The 18478-nt window shown below is 36.2% G+C and overlaps 6 protein-coding genes, 1 long non-coding RNA gene and 1 other non-coding gene across 9 annotated transcripts; 4 read left to right on the forward strand and 4 right to left on the reverse strand.

The window, feature by feature from the left end:
- Nucleotides 1–22: 22 nt before the first annotated feature.
- Nucleotides 23–2086, reverse strand: LOC103870504 (ras-related protein RABE1e). Of its 2 annotated transcripts, XM_033292013.1 has the most exons (9): nucleotides 1838–2086; nucleotides 1701–1802; nucleotides 1376–1448; nucleotides 1177–1277; nucleotides 933–998; nucleotides 755–852; nucleotides 623–685; nucleotides 442–534; nucleotides 23–344 (listed from the first exon to the last, which is right to left on the reverse strand). In XM_033292013.1, exons 2-9 carry the CDS (start codon nucleotides 1771–1773, stop codon nucleotides 255–257), a joined length of 657 nt encoding a protein of 218 aa, XP_033147904.1. In that variant the 5' UTR covers nucleotides 1774–1802; nucleotides 1838–2086; the 3' UTR covers nucleotides 23–254. The 2 variants fall into 2 exon arrangements, with proteins under 2 accessions (XP_033147904.1, XP_018514684.1); XM_018659168.2 differs by lacking the exon at nucleotides 1838–2086 and having other exon boundaries at nucleotides 1372–1448; nucleotides 1701–1739.
- LOC103870508 (ankyrin repeat domain-containing protein 1) lies at nucleotides 2013–4200 on the reverse strand. Its single transcript, XM_009148640.2, has 6 exons — nucleotides 3496–4200; nucleotides 3279–3370; nucleotides 3116–3194; nucleotides 2933–3027; nucleotides 2750–2845; nucleotides 2013–2666 (listed from the first exon to the last, which is right to left on the reverse strand). The coding sequence occupies exons 1-6, from the start codon at nucleotides 3638–3640 to the stop codon at nucleotides 2586–2588; spliced, it is 588 nt and encodes a 195-aa protein (XP_009146888.1). The 5' UTR covers nucleotides 3641–4200; the 3' UTR covers nucleotides 2013–2585.
- A 652-nt stretch (nucleotides 4201–4852) lies between these two features.
- On the forward strand, nucleotides 4853–7654 carry LOC103870509 (serine/threonine protein phosphatase 2A 57 kDa regulatory subunit B' beta isoform). Its single transcript, XM_009148641.3, has 2 exons — nucleotides 4853–6374; nucleotides 7066–7654. The coding sequence occupies exons 1-2, from the start codon at nucleotides 5238–5240 to the stop codon at nucleotides 7402–7404; spliced, it is 1476 nt and encodes a 491-aa protein (XP_009146889.1). The 5' UTR covers nucleotides 4853–5237; the 3' UTR covers nucleotides 7405–7654.
- Nucleotides 7655–7955: 301 nt separating this feature from the next.
- LOC103870510 lies at nucleotides 7956–12220 on the forward strand. Its single transcript, XM_033292738.1, has one exon. The coding sequence runs from the start codon at nucleotides 10373–10375 to the stop codon at nucleotides 12218–12220; it is 1848 nt and encodes a 615-aa protein (XP_033148629.1). The 5' UTR covers nucleotides 7956–10372.
- TRNAF-GAA lies at nucleotides 8174–8246 on the forward strand. The gene has a single exon. It is a non-coding gene; the product is annotated as a tRNA-Phe (tRNA).
- A 425-nt stretch (nucleotides 12221–12645) lies between the features above and the next one.
- LOC117134145 lies at nucleotides 12646–14153 on the reverse strand. The gene is made up of 4 exons (XR_004458321.1): nucleotides 13514–14153; nucleotides 13345–13434; nucleotides 12992–13202; nucleotides 12646–12902 (listed from the first exon to the last, which is right to left on the reverse strand). It is a non-coding gene; the product is annotated as an uncharacterized LOC117134145 (long non-coding RNA).
- A 1453-nt stretch (nucleotides 14154–15606) lies between these two features.
- Nucleotides 15607–17078, forward strand: LOC103870512 (auxin-responsive protein SAUR50). Its single transcript, XM_009148644.3, has one exon. It carries the CDS (start codon nucleotides 16513–16515, stop codon nucleotides 16852–16854), a length of 342 nt encoding a protein of 113 aa, XP_009146892.1. The 5' UTR covers nucleotides 15607–16512; the 3' UTR covers nucleotides 16855–17078.
- Nucleotides 17079–17257: 179 nt separating this feature from the next.
- Nucleotides 17258–18442, reverse strand: LOC103870511. Its single transcript, XM_009148643.3, has 3 exons — nucleotides 18163–18442; nucleotides 17657–17735; nucleotides 17258–17560 (listed from the first exon to the last, which is right to left on the reverse strand). Exons 1-3 carry the CDS (start codon nucleotides 18312–18314, stop codon nucleotides 17495–17497), a joined length of 297 nt encoding a protein of 98 aa, XP_009146891.1. The 5' UTR covers nucleotides 18315–18442; the 3' UTR covers nucleotides 17258–17494.
- Nucleotides 18443–18478: the final 36 nt, after the last annotated feature.

The raw sequence follows: 18478 nt of genomic DNA on the forward strand, positions 1-18478 counted from the left end.
CAAACCTTAGTTTATAGTTTACACACACCACAACACCTGCGTTGTATTAACTCAAGGTTTTTGAACACCTAAAACATTGTCTACCATTCCCAGCGTTACGCAATGGAGATAACAACATAAACATAAGATTACAGCCCATCAATGAAAGCCTCTCTTCTACTTGTTCTAAGTAAGAATAACAATAAGATCTCTGAATGATACGGAGAAGATTGATGAGAATACAATAGACTAGAAACCGGTCAATGGAACTTCTTCTAAACATAACTGCAGCAAGCTGATTTCTCAGTTGTAGAAGACGATGAGGCTTTGCTAGATTCTTGTTTTTTGATCTTGATTCCTTGTGGCTGCAACGCAACAAAGACAGCAGAACATTTTCCTCAGTAATATATATATATATATATATATATAGTCAGTTTCATATGGTTAAATGTGTTTCTTTACCTCAGCTTTTGTGTCGCTTTCTGTGAGTCTTTGTTTGATGTCTTTAGCGATAGACATGAAAACCTGCTCCACATTCAGGTTTGTTTTTGCACTCTGCAACAGTTTCCAAACACACAGTTCAATAAAATAAAGAAATGAACGAGGAAAGACAAAGCATGTTATATATATTTTCCAAGCTCACCGTCTCGAAGAACTTGATTCCATACTCATCAGCCAGAGCTTGTCCCTTTGATGTTGGGATGGCCTGTAGAAGAAGAAGGTGCAAGCATTAGTATACTACTAAATGTAAAGGAAGACATGCTCAACATTATACCCTTTTGCTTTCGTCCATATCAGCTTTGTTGCCAACCAATATTCTGTTGACGCTATCTGAAGCATGTTGCTCAATATTCTTCATCCAGTTCCTAATATCTAGAGAAACAATTTTGTATTAGTTCCAACAAATGTCTTTATAATATTGTTCCACACACAAAGAATAGCTAGAGACATACTGTTGAAGGATGACTCGTCTGTTACATCATAGACGAGTAATATACCCATTGCTCCTCTGTAATAAGCTGCAAGAGAAAAAAAAAAGAACAAAAAACTTTCAAACAAATGAGAAATAAACGTTAACAAGTAACAAGTAAAATTAATCTTCTAAGAGTATAGCATCTACAGAAAAATCAACAGATTCATAAAAATGATCGAGCTTCTTTGAAGATAGTTGCATTCTAAGCATAAACCACTTGTTACCTGTGGTTATAGTTCGAAAACGTTCTTGTCCAGCAGTGTCCCATATCTGCAATTTGATACGCTTCCCATCAAGTTCAACTGTTCTTATCTTGAAATCGATTCTGGAGAAGTAAAAAAGGAATTCAGACAAAGGTTTGTCAACAATCTTCAAGACCAAACAGAGAAGAAAACAGCTTAAATTAAATGAAGAAAGACAAACCCAATGGTGGTAATGAAACTTGTAGTGAAAGTATCATCAGAGAAACGCAGTAGCAAACAACTTTTCCCCACACCTGCGTTATACAACACACACACATATACATTAATTAGCACAAAAACTATAAATTGACATAGAGAAATGATAAAGTCTACAACTTTATTAAACTACTTTTTTCAAAAAAAAAAAAACTTTATTAAACTACTATCATCAAGTTAAGACATTTAACTGCAAACTCAGATCGCAAAAAACAAGAAGGTTCTCAGATAAAAAACCAAACAGTTAGTGAATCTCTTGTGTTTACTCAGAGTGAAGAAGTTAGAGTTACCGCTATCGCCGATGAGGAGGAGCTTGACGAGGTAATCATAGTCTGAACGAGCTCTTCCCGGCGCAGCCGCCATTGGAGAAGTTACTTATTTATCCTCTTCCTCTTACAGAAACTAAAACTAAGCTCTGCTGACTTTCCCCGGAAAAAAACTCTTCTCACCGGAGAAAGAAAAGAGTGTTTGCTGGAGACAGCCAAAAAGGAGACAGCGAAAGCAGAGAGATTGAGTCTCTTTTAAGTGCTGTTGCGCTACGATGAAGTCGAAAGCTGCTTTTCTAATTGGTGGTTCATATTTTTATTTTTATTATTTTTATGTTTGGGGGTCTTTATTTCTGAATTCTTCACTTTTTAACCCACTAACTTATTATTCGTTTAATTTTGCTCTTAATGAATGTTGTTGTATAGTGACAAAAAAAAAAGATCTTATGGTTTGTTTTCAATTTATATATTCAATCTAATTTTAGGGGTTTGAATTTAGACGAATAAGAACTATGCATGAAAAGTTCAAAAAAAAAAAAAACTATGCATGAGAGCCACGATCTAGTTACTACTTTGTCTTGCTTAGTTTTTGGCTTTTAACCATTGCTTTGCTCTATATGCATGCAGCAGAGTCTTGCAACTCGATCAGAAAGGTCCTGTTCACCTTTATTATATAAAGGCTAACGAGAGAACACATTCAAATCTATTAATCTGATAACAATCTTCTTAAACTGAAACCGACATGATGTTCATAATTCATTGGTATAAAGATTATAATCCTTTGTAGTTTCAAATTAAAAAAAAAAAAGAGTATAATCCTTTGTATAGAAATAGTCAATAATAAGATAAAAAAAAGAAGAAGATAAGGTCCAACTTCACAGGCCTAAGAATTTTGCAGATTGCAGATCACTAGGAGATTGATGAGTTGCCAACCGCAACTTCGAGGATCCTCCTAGCCTCACTGTTTATACCAGCTAAATCACCTGGTGTCTGCATAATCACAACCTTGCTATAATCACTAATCAAAAAAATTGGAAGTCTAAAAGTGAAGAAAAAATATTTTCAAATATTACCTGCCCGCTGGAGTTTTTAGTCGTTGGTGAAGCCCCTGAACTTAGCAAAAGCCTAATCACATCGACATACTCATATCTCGCTGCATTATGCAGAGGCTATTAACAAGAAACACTCTGTCATTAGTCCATAGTTAATAGAGATGGAGAAAAGTTAGAGTCATTTGAAGATGGAAGAATACGTACAGTGTCACCTTGTAGGTCGATTGTTTCAATCATTCTCTTTGCACATTCAGGACAACTAGCTCGGCTTAAAAGAAACTCTACTATGTCTAAGTATCCTATTCGCCCCCAAGTTCAAAAAAAAAAACAATGAGCAATAGAACGTGACCATGAGAAAGAAATACAAGGGGCCATGAACAACTTTACCCCCATCACAAGCATTATGTAGAGGAGTTGCTCTATATAAATCTGTAACCTCCATATCAGCTCCTCTTTCCAGGAGAAGCTGCAGTAAATAATACTCAATGAGTAGTGTACAAATACATCATCAAGGTTCAGTAGAAATGACAAAGCAGGGAACAATGGTTACCTCAACACAAGGGAGGTTACCATATAGACACGCCAGGTGAAGTGCCGTGTCACTATTCTTAAGTGGCTCGTCAGTAAGCCCATGCATAGTGTCTATCAAAAGTTCAAAGACAGATTAATAGATCTCCCTCACAGACTCAATGCAACAAGTCACTCAAAGATAGAGAGGAATGAGGATACACATTAGGGAGAACGACAACGAAGAAGAAAGGAAATACCAATGGCTGTGCCCAAGGCGACGACGTCACCGAACTCAGCTGCGTCGGCTAAGGCACCGAGATGCGAGTAAAACTCGTATTCAGCAGCAATATCACAGTCAACATTGTTTTGTTCCATCACATTGACTTCCCTTGGAACGGCCATTGTCTGTCGCAGTCAACCTCTCTCTCCTGTGTAGTGCAGTGCAGCAATTTGACTTAGCTTTTATTGGTTATGATTGGTGACAATTTTGTGGTAATAATTTTCTTATTAACTAAGTAATCGCCAGAACTTATCTTAGATTTTATTGGTTTTAATTGGTGACACGTAGTAGAGTTGACATTTTTGTTATAATAATCTTCTTATCAACTAAGTGATCGCTGCAATTTAACTTAGATTTTATTGGTTTTAACTGGTGACACGTAGTAGAGTTGGATGTTTTTGTTATGATAATTTTCTGATTAACTAACTGATCAATTTAACTTAGATTTTATTGGTTTTACTTGGTCACACGTAGTAGAGTTGACGTTTTTTGTTGTAATAATTTTTTTATTAACTAAGTAATCGCCGCAATCTAACTTAGATTTTATTAGTTTTAACTGGTGACAAGTATGCGCTTTTATTGTAATAATTTTTTTATTAACTAAATAACCGCTGCAACTAACTTAGATTTTATTGGCTTTGATTGGTAACATGTACATAGTAGAGTTAACGATAGATATGGTTTCAACATTAGTAAGTGTTTTTGCACATCGTATGGTTTCAACATTAGTAAGTGTTTTTGCACATCTGCAGAGATAAGAGCTTAAAAAATTTAAATGATATTTAAAAATATTTTTTGCTAATTTTTAAATTTTATTATTTATAAAAATTTAGATAAAAATATTATTTATATTCAATCATATATATATATATATATATTTAAAATTATAATATTGAGAATTTTTTTTATCAATTTCTTTTGTTAGATACATTGGGTCGACCATTTTCAAATGGAAAGCTGATTGGGCAGTACAAAGCGATGTTTCACAACCTATATACATTTTACATTAGTATAATCCATTTTCTTTTGCTGTGAATGTAAATTATATGTCCATGTACGAAAGTAAAATGTTCGGCTGTGCACTGATTTTAATAAAAAAAAAATTCTTGACCAAAATAAGAAATTATATACTAGTATTATTTTTGTGAATTAGACACATTATAGAAAACTCACTTTTCTATTTTAATCTGTTTAATATATTCTTCCGCCAACTTTCAGCTTGTTTCACTGTTTTGTTTCGCGCAAAAACTAATCTAGATTACGGTTAGTAATTAAGTACTAATTATTAAAAGAAAAAAGCGATTTTTTGGGTGCTGTATCCGATTTGATTCGAGTCCTTGTTCCTCGTTAGCCATCCTCTCTCTCTCCTCTCTCTCTCGCTCTCTTCTTCCTTATTTGTTCGCCGGTAAATCACAGCCGTCCGATTAACCAGCGTATACTCGCGCGACAAGATCTCTTAGATCACACCAATGGTCTGATTTTCACCACCTCAGATCTCCGACAACACTCCGGTAAACTATCTCCACCTCTTGTTTCCATCTCGTGAGATTGCGAAAATGAGGGTGATTGATCTAATCGAGTCATAGTGGAAGAAGAAGAAGAAGAAGCTCTCTTTGGAATTTGAATTTGAATTTGAATAATTAGGGTTTTTGATTGCATGCTGATCCCAAATTAGAGTTTCTTTAGTTAGGTGGAGTTTAAAGTTAGTTCCTTTTAGCCATGTTTAAGAAAATCATGAAAGGTGGTGGGCACAAGAAGCCCTCTAAATCTGAATCCAACGAACCGTCAAGCTATAATCTTGGTGGCTCCAATGTTGTCGTTAGCCACGCTTCTCGTGGAGCACTGGTTCCTCCTTCTCAAGTGACAACAGCCACTCCTCCTCCGCCTATAACCTCGGTGACCCCACTCCCTCTCTTCAGGGACGTTCCCGTTTCAGAGAGGCAATCTTTGTTCCTCAGGAAGCTTCAGAACTGCTGTTTCCACTTTGATTTCACTGATACCACCAAGATCGTTAGAGAGAAGGAGATCAAGAGGCAGACGCTGCTGGAGCTGGTGGATTTTATACAGTCTGGAGCTAGCAAGATCATCTCCGAGTCTTGTCAGGAGGAAATGATCAAGATGGTTTCGCTCAATCTCTTTCGTTGTCTCCCTCCTGCCTCACATGAGAACACGGGCCAGGAGCCCGCGGATCCCGAGGAGGAGGAGCCTTATTTGGAGCCTTCCTGGCCTCATTTGCAGCTGGTTTACGAGCTGCTGTTACGATACGTTGTTTCTACTGATACCGATACCAAAGTGGCCAAACGGTATATCGACCATTCCTTTGTGTTGAAGCTGCTCGACTTGTTTGACTCCGAGGATCCGAGAGAGAGGGAGTATTTGAAAACGATTCTTCATAGGATCTACGGGAAGTTTATGGTGCACAGGCCGTTTATTAGGAAAGCGATCAACAACATTTTCTATAGGTTTATTTATGAGACGGAGAGGCACGGCGGGATCGGGGAGCTTTTGGAGATTCTAGGCAGTATCATTAACGGGTTTGCGTTGCCTATGAAGGAGGAGCACAAGCTGTTTCTCATCAGGGTGTTGATACCGTTGCATAAGCCCAAACCTATAGCGATATATCATCAGCAGTTGTCTTATTGCATTGTTCAGTTTGTGGAAAAGGATTATAAGCTAGCGGATACGGTGATCAGGGGGCTGTTGAAGTATTGGCCTGTGACGAATTGCACCAAGGAGAATCTCTTCCTTCAGGAACTTGAAGAAGTTCTTGAGGCAACGCAGCCTGTTGAGTTTCAGCGTTGTATGGTTCCGTTGTTCCAACAGATTGCTCGCTGCCTTAATAGCTCTCACTTTCAGGTCAGTAGTCTTGTTATACACATCACCTTAACGCTGGATATTTTGTTTCTTTAGCTAGTTATGTTTCCAAATGAATTTAGCATATGGAGGTAATGAATTTGAGATATTGTGTGCTAGTGTCCTCTATGAATATCACATTCAGTCCACTTTAAAAAAAAAAAAAGAGTTTGCAATGCAACTTAAGTGCTTGACAGTGTATTGCAAATTTGTTTTATTGCTTGCTTCTTTCTCCTTTTAACCCTTTCATTGAATGATCATGATAATGCTGATTGTATACTCATTTGGTTGATGTGATTATCTCATGTTGTTGATAGATACTACTCTTGAAAATGAACCTTGGATTCTTAGATGATCGTTATTTACCTTAAATCACTCCAACTCTACGAATGCGACCGCACTATTACGTTTGCTTTTGTTTACGAGTCATGTATTTCATTGCTCAATGCTTTTAATCAGAGAACAGCTCGAAAAAGAAGAAGATATAAGCATTTTTTTCGGTGTCTTGTCCATTTGTGTTCTAGACTGGAGCACGTTTGATTCTCATTGGTTCTAATCACAAGCCTGTTATTAGTTTCATTGGCAATTACACAAGTTTCCTGTTATATCTTTGTGCAGTCGCTCAAACTTTGCAATTCTACGTGGGTTTTGTGCCTTGAACTTACATTCATATCTCATAAAAATCCTATAACAGGTTGCAGAACGAGCACTGTTCCTGTGGAACAACGAGCACATAGTGGGTCTAATCGCGCAGAACCGAAGCGTAATCCTTCCAATAATATACCCGGCACTGGAGAAGAACATCCAGTCTCACTGGAACCAAGCAGTCCACGGTCTAACCGTAAATATCAAGAAGATGTTCATGGAGATGGATCCTGATCTATTTGAAGAATGCCAGAGACAGTATGAGGAGAAACAAGCCAAGTCCAAAGAAGTTGAAGAACAACGCCAATTTACATGGAAGAGATTAGCTGAAGCAGCAGCAGAGCGAGACGGAGTTGGAGGAGGAGAAGATTATATGATCACTTCCTAGATCAGTAACAAAAAGGGTATTACTCTCACTTTTTTTTTTGGTTCTCTCTCAAATTAATCAAAATCGTTTACTATTAAAATCTTTCTTCCAATGTATAAACTTTCGATTTGTTTTTTGTTGTGAGAATCATCGAATCTGATTCTGGTTGCTCAGAGAATAGTAGAGCGAAGTGAGCCAATCACTATCAGAGAATATGTGTTTTGTCTGTATGGATCGGGCTTTAGTACTAAGAATGTGTTTTATGATCTTCTGTCCAACTTATTTTTTTCTATGGAAATTTTGTGGAAACTTTATGTAATATAAAAGCAGGCAATGATCTTCAGTGTGATGATATCGTGAGAGATTGGAAAAATCGGAACACTTTTAACTAAAACCATTCATCTCTTACTCAAAAGAAAATGTGTGAATATGTTTGAGATTTCTTCCGGTTTTGTTTTGCTACAAACTTTTGCGTGTGACTTTGTGTCTTTTAAGCAAACTCGTATCATGACAACACACGTTAATTAGCAACAATGCTAAAATTCAGAAATCTTAATCCCATATTTATAGTCTTCTGCCTTTAAGAATGTAGTCTAGTTGATGTTCATGAGCATTGCACAATGGTTTTAAGCCTTTTTCAATTGTTAAACCGGCAAAACTATTCGATAGTTTCTAACAAAAAGTGCATTAGTTTCTGTCAGAAAGACAAGTATTGATATAAAAAAATTAGAATATACACAGAAATGGAGTTCGTAAAATATGTAAAAATACGCCAGAAATTCATTGTCAAGCGGGGATAGCTCAGTTGGGAGAGCGTCAGACTGAAGATCTGAAGGTCGCGTGTTCGATCCACGCTCACCGCAATTAGATTTTTTCTTTTCTTTCTGAAAGTCGTGTGTGCTCACCGCAATTAGATTTTTTTTTTTTTTAATGTAATGTTCTTAACTAATTCAAGTTGTCTCAAGTTAATTCCTTCTTGTTATGTCTCTCTGTTTATGGCATTGTTGTGACAACAATGTTGTCTTTGTGCCAAAAGCTGACCACTCTACCTAAGTAACATTGGTAAGAGGAAGAAGAGACATCGGTTTGTGGTTGGACCGGATAAGAGTGTAGAGGAAGAAAGTCTACGTCAATTTAGCTTGAAAGGTGTTTATAATTTATCTTCTTTGTGTTACTATTGGTTTCTCATTGGTTTGTTTGATTATGGATTTCTTCTCAGTTTGTGAAAAAGGTGGTATGTAAAGGAAGGACAACTAACAGTGAGGTCTTGTGGTTCCCTAACGTCTTTTTTTGTTTTAGTGCTGACATGATGATATACGGTACTATTCATTCTGACGGCTGAAACTACTATCAGGTTGCGGACGAGCTTGTTGCTGAGTTTGCAGTCCCAGATAACAATGGAGAATCCTTTTATCAGGTTCCGTTATATTTTTTCCATAAAGCTTGGATATGAAACATTTCTGCGTACTTTTTGTGTGCAAGTACTGAGAAGTTCTTAGAACTCGATCTGTCTTTATCAGCAGCATGCAGCATCATGATGAGAAAATCATAATAAGAAGAGTCAATGCTGCCGCTGGTCGACACCGATTGATCTGGCATCGAACCATGGTGCTCTCGCGACTAGAATACAAAAAGTTTAGCCGTACCAAATTTAATTAGTTTATTCAATAAAGTAAAATACTTGTTAGTTAGAGCACGATTATCGGGAGTTAATTAAGAAGGATCCTTAACAAAATAATAATAAGATATAGTGTGGATCCCACAAAAAAACAAAAATTCGGTTACAAAAGTCGCGAAAGAAGGATCGACTTTGGTCTGTTTCTTGTATTGTTTGCGACTCCACTGACATGTGGCGGTCCGCGATTGGTTCCCTTTTTATTTTTTATTTTTTTAATAAGAGACAACAAAAAATAAAAAAAATTTAAGAAACCTAAAAAACAGTTTTAGCGATAATCATGACCTTAGACCATCATTAAAGAGGATCCTTAACAATGAGATCTTTAACAAAAAGTAATTAAATATTTGAGTAAGCCCCACAGTTAAAGATCAGTGATAGAAAGCACAAAATAAGGACCGATCTTGGAGAAATTTTTGCACTATTCGCATGCCCCACCGAAACGTGACAGCCCGCAATTAGTTTGTTTTTTAATTATTAGTTTTTCAGACAAAAAATAAAATAAAAAAAGTTTCTTAAGAAACCGTGCCACCGGTTTCAGCGATAATTATGCTCTATAGTTTCCAAAGAGTATTGGAAGTATCTATTAGATAAGTGTCAACTTTTTACTGACTAAATTTGTCAAAGAGAGACAAAAGTCTCAAGAACCATCTCTATGGGAAGCAACTCAAAAACAAACTGAAGGTATCTATTAGCTAAGTGTCAACCTTTTTCTGGCTAAATTTGTTTTATGTCTAAACTAATGAAATCGAAACAACAATCTGAAATTATAATACTACTAGGTGGATTACCCGCACTTGCGGACTTAATAATTTTGCAAAATTTTGTAAATAAATATAATATTAATTAAAAAAATCATTAAAATCAATTGTTTTTTTGATTTTTAAAAATATTTAATATTTAATTAAATATGAATTCTATATATACAATAATTTGTTTACTTTAATAAAATATCTTTTATTAAAACAAACTTGAAAACCTTCATATATAAATAAACCTAAATATAAAATTACTTTGCAAATAATAATATAGATTAATTTTATACTTTCATGGTATCAAACCATTGAGGTTGCTCTTAGATTCCTTAGGAATAACAAGAAAGAGTTGGCAACAGGAGTCACGTAAGAATTTATTTTCTACAAAAAGAGGTATATTAATATAAGGGCTAATACCTTGAGTGAGGCAACTAGAGAAGTATATAAACCAAAATACTTTGAGTCAACTGTTATGTTATTCTAATCTCTATCCTTTGTAATTGGGATAATGATGTGTAAATATATGTAATATGAATTTCTTTTGGCCACCTATATATGTATGGATTCTGCAAAACTCAAATTAAACCACTCTTCAAATCTCTTACGTACAGCCTCAAACTCTTTTGTACAAGCCATGGACTCCCTCGACCACTCTTCTCCTCCTACAACTATCTTATGCCCTAGGCGACGATCTCACCGTCTTTCCCCCTTCGTTTCTGACTTGAAAGAGTTTTCTTCGTCCATTACCTTTTCGTGTTACGTTTGCCATCGTAAAATAAAACATCTCACTGATTTTTTTTGGTGCCACAAATGTACCCTAGCCTACCACAAGAAATGTGTTGAACCTGAGATCAAAGTGCCTTATCATCCCAAACACCCTCTCCAACTTCTTTTTCGATCCCCCAAGAGTACACTTCACGTAGGGGGCAGCCACTACAACAAGTGTCATTGCTGTGGAGAAAACACTCATGAAGGTTTCTATTACTCTTGTTCTATATGTGATTTTGATTTACTTCCTGGTTGTGCGAGAAGTTTGAACATCCTTTCTATAAACTACCCAAAAAGGCATGACCATACCCTCACCTACTTCCCTAGAATAAACTCCCTAACTTGTGACGTTTGTGCATTGAGTGATGATAAATGCTTCATTTACGTCTGTTATCAATGCGATTTCGTAGTTCATAAGACGTGTATCTACTTACCAACCACAATCAGAATATCCCGTCATGACCACCGTCTCTCTTTTACTCTTATTCCTCATCCTAATAAGAATTGGTCTTGTGGAGTTTGTCGCCAAAGAGTTGACAAAAATTATGGACGATACTCTTGTGTGAAGGATTGCGATTATGTTGTTCATTCTAAATGTGAAACACGAAAAGATTTATGGGACGGAAGAGAACTTGAAGGAGAACCAGAAACGAAGTATGAAGATATTAAGGCGTTCAAAGATATAGGTGATGGAGTCATAGAACATTTCAGCCATCCAAATCATAACATGAGACTTGACAAGAAGGAGAGTGATAAAGTAGCGGACGGAAAAAGATGTCAAGCGTGCATCCTTCCTATCTATGAAGGTAACATTTATAATTGCATGAGATGTGATTTTATCCTCCATGAAACATGTGCACATCTTCCTCGTAAAAAATGGCATCCACTGCATGCACATCCACTCACTTTGCAAACGGCTCAGAAACCCGAAGGTCAATTCGAGTGTGTAGCTTGTAGAAATCTTTGTTGTGGTTTTGTATACACGTGCTGTAAAGGCCGTTATTGTTCTTTCAAAATAGATGTACGATGCGCTTTGGTTTCCGATCCTTTCACTCATGAGTTACATCCCCATCCCTTGTTTTTAACTTTTGAGGAAGGCATACCCAGAACGTGTTCCATATGTGGAAAACAAAAGAGACATTTGAACTGTATCGAATGTTCCTTTATCTTTTGTTTCCGTTGTGCCACTTTACCATATAAGGTGAAGTACAAACATGATGAACATTATCTCACTTTATCCTACGAAGAAGATACAGGAGGACACAATTGGTGTGACATATGCGAAAGGGAAACATATCCACAAGTTGGGGTTTATACGTGCAATTCCTTTTGTAGCATCACAGTTCACATTGAATGTCTATTGGGGACAGATCCATTTATGAACCATAATCAAATGATCTATATATATAGACAAAGAAAAAGAGTAAGGATTTTTATAATTCCCAACGATGGTCTTACTCGAGAACTTTGCATGGGGTGTCGACAGCACTGCCCTTACAAAATAGCCTTTGCAGTGAGGATTAACATGCATAGAAGGCTATTGTGTTCCATAGACTGTATATATTCTGTATTTGATAGTTTAAGAGACATGCATTCAGAATATGCGTACGATATTTGTTTTACGGAAGCTATGGCTTAGTTTCAAATCCCTAGATTGTAAAATGTGTTTATTATAATCAAATGTCTACACAGTCAATAGTTGTATCACTCAATCGCCTAATAAATCTAAGGTTATATTATAGATGTTACTGACAACTAATGAACGTAAACCATCCTCTCACGGTCTCACAAAACCCTGAAGAAATTAAGGCTTTGGTTTGTAAAAGTTCAAATCCATGTTGGTGCTCATAGTATTCAATATGTTTGTGACATTACAAATGAGTCTGATGGGGCCGTAGGGAGGATCGAACAGGGTTATATAAGCATCATTATCCTAGAGACCATTAAGGGTCTCTTAATTTATTTTTAATAGTATTTAAAAAGTAAATTTGGTTAAGAGACTATGTTAAGAACCTTGGTCATTTTATGTCTCCATTGCAAGTTTCTTATTTTAAGGTTCTTAAAAAAACTTATTAAACATTTTTATTAAAATTAAAACAAAGATGCCATATCATGCAGTTAGAACAAAAAATAATTCATATTCTCAGTTCAAGAACCACAATTCCTCTTATAGACATGTCTAATTCATTCAAAGATTCGTACTTTGCATACATATGTTTGTATGTGTCTATATATACTGATTTGAAGAAGTGGTACCCGATTTGAAGAAGTGGCAGAATCACCATGGCTTGAATCAATAGGCTTCTCCATAGTAGCCATCACTACAACAAACAACCAGAGATTGAATCAATAGGCTTCTCCATAGTAAACACTTTATATAAATTCCACAAAGAGAAGAGAAAGCAAAAACCTGTTCATAAAGGTCTTCTAGTTTATTCCTGGAAAGCTTAAGCTGAGACACTTGAGGAAGAACAGAGTCCCATCTCCCATTATTAATATCAGAAACAAACGTCTCCACGCTGTCTACTGTGTTAAGAGAAACCTGACACTCGCTCTATAGTGTATGGAACATTTGATTCAAGGAGTTCTCTTTGCAGAACTGAAACACAATCTTTATTATACTGAGATATAAAACACACAACAGAGCTCTGTTAATGAAACCGAGAATTAATACATCGCATCACAATGTTATTCACCCAAAATAGCTAACATTACTGTCATTGGATAATTCACTGTCATTAACTAGAAAAAAGAGTAACTTACCATAAAGCTGTCATCAGTAAAGAGGTCATTAGCCACAACTGCTTTAATCGTCCATATGGCCAACAGATTCTTCTGGCTTTTATCAAGGCACTACATAAGAACCAAGATATGAACATGCTGATCAATTTAGTTCAACACCTTTAAGCATGAGTTTTTCTAATATGTTTACCTCGGCGACATCTTGAGCTGCTGAGAACAAAGCATGATAGTCTCCTAAACACCTCCATCACCAAACCGTAATGCCTACAATGAACTAAACCATGTAACAACGCGCTCAAGGTTCTGACTTGAGGCAGTAAACCAACTTTCTTCATGAACCTAAACACCAAAACGCCATCTAAACCTATCCTACTTCGTACATAATGCTGAATCAACAAATCAAAACTCGAGCTTGAACTCGAACCAAGCTTACACTTCTCGTAACAGGTGTAAAGCACGTGAGAAGCCTCGCTTGGGTTAAGCCCCCGGAGGAGAAACGTCTGCAGGAGCGACGAGGCCGGCCAAAAGAGATTGGATTGGACCAGAGCGTGGATCAAGACGCAGAACGACGCCGTCGAGTGGTCGAATCCTCTGTGCAGGCCGAGGAAATTGAAGAACCTCAGACCCAGTTTGAGTTCGTCTATGGTTCCGATCAGGATCTCTTTGACGTGGGTTGGTTTCAGTCTCCGAGAGACGAGGTCTCTGCCATGGCTTCTTCTTCTTTCTTCCTTCTTCGCGATAGAGAGAGACCGAGAGTCGGGACGGTATCATCCCCTGCCTACACGTGTCTTCAAAAGACCGTATCTTGCGTAGCCAAAATAAGCGACGTCTCTTGTGTATATTAGTGTTTTTGATTTATTTTAAATGCATTATTAACATAAGAAACCCCCTAAATACCAGGGATAATGATGGTCCAGAAAGTTTGACCAAACCTTTAATAATGCCGTACTACAGTACAGACCAGAGCACGAGGTGGTCGACAAAAACATATGACTTCTACTCGATCCTCTTGATAATGACAAAGATCTTCACTTCTTTTATATTAATGTACGGTATGTCTTTTATATGATAAGCTATTACAACTACATGTATTGTATCTTTGACTACTGTTATACAAACGTAGCTTGTACTTCAAGATATTAGAATTTCAGTGGTAAAAAAATTGTATATATTCAAAACTAAATAGTCAGAGCCCTTTTGTATAGGTTATGTTACACTACATATTTTGTCTAATTCTATGATTAATAAGTAGAGGTTATTGGTTGTTGTATTTTAATAAATTTGAAAATCCGAACTAAATGTAGTGTTATTGGTTCTGGGATTTTCAAATATGTATTAAAATCAGGTGTTATTGGTTTAATGATTCATAAATTCTATATCAAATCAAACGTTATTCAATCGTACGGATTTACTAATATATTTGATTTTATAATGGATTTGAATGGATTTGTTTGGATTTTTTAGTTAAAAATACCAAGACTCAAATCCAAGAGAAAACCTCTGAATTTGCATATTTTATTTAGATTTATAAATACTATATGGATTTCTAAATCAATCAAAATATATAAATCAATAACACCTTCAGTTTAGAATATTTACAAAGAAAAAGAAGATTAAAAGAGAGATTTAAAAGGAAGTTACAGAGAAAGAGAGCTTCTATTTGGGCTGCTAAACCGTGTTCTTATGAGGCCCCACTATTCTAAGAACATAATTATCGCTGAGTTTCATGGCACGGTTTCTTAAGAATTTTTTTTTTAATTTTTTGATTATTTTTTTATGTCTGAAAAAAAAATTCAAATCGAACCAATCACGGGTTGTCACGTATTAGTGGAGTCCGCGAACAGTGCAAAAAACACTCTAAAATTGGTCCTTATTTCATTACTTCTGTAACCGATTCTTACTCTTTTTGTGGGGCCCACACCATTAGAAACCCACTAACCACCCGCGATAATGGTGGCCTAAGGAGTGTAAAGAAAGAAAACACAAATGAGGAACTACATTAAATGTAATTAAGATTTTTTTTCGTAATCAAGAAATTTCATGTTAACCTCCTTAGAGCATGTATATTGTAGGTCTTTTAGGTTGGGTCCCTTAGCGTAATATAAGATGAGGTCTCTTAGCTTTTAACTAAAAAAATGTCTAAAGAATCAAGTTGTATTACCCAATCGCCTATTAAATTGTAAGGTTATATCATGGATGTTACTGACGACTACTTAACGTAACCGATCTCTCACTTGTACAAGTTTAAATCCATGTTGGTGCACATAGTATTCAATCTTTATATGTTTGTGATAATACAAATGAGTCTGATGGGGCCCGTAAGGAGGATCGAACCCTGTTACAGGGTTATATAAGTCGTAAGGTACGGGACACGGGACGGTGCTTAGAAAGTTTGAACAAGCATTTAATGATACCGTACAGTACAGACCAGAGCACGAGGTGGTTGACAAAAACATATGACTTCTACTCGATCCTCTTGATAATGACAAATATCTTCACTTCTTTTATATGTACGGTATGTCTTTTATATGATAAGATATTACAACTACACGTATTATATCTTTGACTACTGTAATACAAACCTAGCTTGTACTTCAAGATATCAGAATTTCAGTGGTAAAAAAATTGTATACATTCAAAACTAAATAGCTTTTGTATTGGTAACTTTACTTGTTTTACTACACATTCTATCTATTCTTTGATGAATAAAAGTATACTTGAGTCTTTACAAAGACAAAAAAAGAAAAAGATTGAAGCAGAGATTAACTATATATCTTTAATTAATTAAAAGAGAGATTTAAAAAGGAAGTTACAGTTTGTTCAATGCATCTTGTAAATCTCAACAGTTCATTTCTGAAATGATATTTACAATTTAGCAAAAAAAAAAAAAAAGGAAGTTACAGAGAAAGAGAGGCTTCTATTTGGGCTGCTAAACCGTGTTCTTGTGAGGCCCCACTATTCTCAGGAGAGCAAAGAAAGAGAACACAAATAAGGAACTGCATTAAATGTTAATGAAGAAACTTCTTGGTAACCTCCTTAAGTCCTAACCATGCTATGAATGTATAAAGTATAGACTCTCTAATCCACAAAAATGCAACAACTCCACCAAAGAAGAAGAAGAAGAAGCAGAGAAAACCCACCTGAGCCTTACTTCCTACTGTTTACTTTCTCTTCACAAGTTTTTGAGAAATGTGCAAGAAGTTGAAGCTTTTCATTAGAAAGATACAACCTTGCTGCTTATTCACTGGATTCTCCAAGAGGGTTGAGAATTGTGTTGAGTTTGAGGAAGAGGGTAATGGTGCAACAACGGTTCCAAGTGATGTTAAAGAAGGGCATGTGGCAGTGATTGCTGTAAAAGGAGAGAGAGCTGTGAGGTTTGTTTTGGAGCTTCAAGAGTTGTACAAACCTGAGTTTAGGAGACTGCTTGAACTGGCGAGAGAGGAGTTTGGGTTTCAACCAAGAGGACCACTCACCATTCCATGCCAGCCGGAAGAAGTACAGAAGATTTTACAAGAAAGTAGGAAGGGATAGTCTTTGATTTCGTTATTTGTAAAGGAATCATTAGTTGATTTGGGATTCTTTTCTTACAAGAATTTAACTATTCATACTGTTTCTCTTATTACAGAAACATGTTATGATCAAATTTACAAATTATTACTTTATGCTGGTTGTAGTTCAATTTTCTTTTACTGGTTTTCATAAACAGCTTGTTATTGAGCCATTGTTGCAGTTTTAGTGGATGCATTTCCTCCCTAGATTGAGCTATTTGCTAGGTAACACCGACATATCTATCAAAACACTTTGCCTACCCTGTTAAAACCTACGAGGAATGTCAAAGTAACCGTATTCCCAACATTGGAACTTCAATATTTCAACTTGTTCAAAAGACAGTTGTCAGGAGAACTCTATAACTTGTTGCAGAATCATATGACAATGACAGATTCTGGTTCTGTACTTAAAAAAGAAAGAAAGAGAGTGTTTCAATCTTGCCATAAGAGTTTCAACCAGAAGAGAATAAATAAAACAGAGAATAGTTGAGTGATCAATACAAACCAAACTTTAAATCCAACAGAAGTACAAAAGGAAGAGAACAAGAAGCAAAGTTCTTTTTAGTTGTTTCTCTGCTGGTCACAAGGCAGCTGAGAAGATTGCAAGGCAGAGAGGCTTTCATCTAAGGGAAGTAGACAGGCCAGTTGTAATAATACGAGTCCCTGACTTCTTTTGGTATCTTATTCCACTGATTAACAAAAACAAGAACCAAACAAACACTTGTTGTAAGAAAATATCAGGAAAAACATATAATAATTCAGTTGTTGGGATAAAAGTGTGAAACCTTGAATTCGTAAGGCTGCTTCTTCGCCCTTGCCTTTTTCCAGTGGTGCTGCTCAAAGAGCATCCACTTATCATGATAACTGCAAAATTAGAGAGCATGAGAGAACAAGTCCAAGACTCAAACTTTGGAAAAAAAATGGAGAAACATACAAAGCCTTAAGAAGAGCAGCATACTAGTCTTATCCATTGGACCAAAAACGCTCCCTCCCTCAACAATCAAATGATATAATAAAGCTAACGTTTTTAGCTACACGCCTATGGTAACAACAATTTCATTCAGTTTCGTCTAAAAGAAACCAAAGGCTCAACCTTTCTTGTATGCCCCAAACAAAGTCTCACTAGAGTTAAGTCAGAGAAGCAAGCACATGAACAAGAAGCCAATTTAGACCCACCAAAACACACTCGCATTCACAGAAAAACCAAACACACAAAAAACCATAAAGACACAAACTTTCGAATCCTGATTACTAAAGAGAGACAAAGAAAGAGTAAAAAAGAGTTCTTTACTTGAACTGGTTGGAGAGCTGCCACATGTAAGGATTGACCCATGTGAGAACAGAGAAGGCAGCCGAACCAATCCATATGTTCACGAACCTATCAGCATCTGCGTGCGGCACTCCTGGATCTCCCCTATACGCATTCCCAAAGTACTTCTCCATCTCTTCCTTCTTCTCTCAGTCTCTCCGTCGCTCTCTGTGTGTTTATTATCCTCTCAAGTCCTCACCGGCGTTTCTGGATAATTAAACAAAAAAAAAACTTTATTCTTTACTAACCTTATGTTTGGAAACAGACACTACAATATCCTCTCTCAGGATAGGATATG

The sequence above is a fragment of the Brassica rapa genome, chromosome A05 (assembly GCF_000309985.2).
Source record: "Brassica rapa cultivar Chiifu-401-42 chromosome A05, CAAS_Brap_v3.01, whole genome shotgun sequence".
In the NCBI taxonomy this organism is placed as follows: Eukaryota; Viridiplantae; Streptophyta; class Magnoliopsida; order Brassicales; family Brassicaceae; genus Brassica; species Brassica rapa.

Coding starts and splice junctions, on each gene's coding strand:
- LOC103870504 (XM_033292013.1), bottom strand. CDS start 1,773: ATGGCGGCTGCGCCGGGAAGAGCTCGTTCAGACTATGATTACCTCGTC. Junction 853..932: donor AGACGAGTCATCCTTCAACA/GTATGTCTCTAG, acceptor TTGTTTCTCTAG/ATATTAGGAACTGGATGAAG. Junction 535..622: donor GAATCAAGTTCTTCGAGACG/GTGAGCTTGGAA, acceptor AAACTGTTGCAG/AGTGCAAAAACAAACCTGAA.
- LOC103870508 (XM_009148640.2), bottom strand. CDS start 3,640: ATGGCCGTTCCAAGGGAAGTCAATGTGATGGAACAAAACAATGTTGAC. Junction 3,195..3,278: donor GTAACCTCCCTTGTGTTGAG/GTAACCATTGTT, acceptor TATTTACTGCAG/CTTCTCCTGGAAAGAGGAGC. Junction 3,028..3,115: donor ACATAATGCTTGTGATGGGG/GTAAAGTTGTTC, acceptor GGGGGCGAATAG/GATACTTAGACATAGTAGAG.
- LOC103870509 (XM_009148641.3), top strand. CDS start 5,238: ATGTTTAAGAAAATCATGAAAGGTGGTGGGCACAAGAAGCCCTCTAAA. Junction 6,375..7,065: donor TTAATAGCTCTCACTTTCAG/GTCAGTAGTCTT, acceptor ATCCTATAACAG/GTTGCAGAACGAGCACTGTT.
- LOC103870510 (XM_033292738.1), top strand. CDS start 10,373: ATGGATTCTGCAAAACTCAAATTAAACCACTCTTCAAATCTCTTACGT.
- LOC103870512 (XM_009148644.3), top strand. CDS start 16,513: ATGTGCAAGAAGTTGAAGCTTTTCATTAGAAAGATACAACCTTGCTGC.
- LOC103870511 (XM_009148643.3), bottom strand. CDS start 18,314: ATGGAGAAGTACTTTGGGAATGCGTATAGGGGAGATCCAGGAGTGCCG. Junction 17,736..18,162: donor CAGCTCTCCAACCAGTTCAA/GTAAAGAACTCT, acceptor CTAATTTTGCAG/TTATCATGATAAGTGGATGC. Junction 17,561..17,656: donor AGCAGCCTTACGAATTCAAG/GTTTCACACTTT, acceptor TTTGTTAATCAG/TGGAATAAGATACCAAAAGA.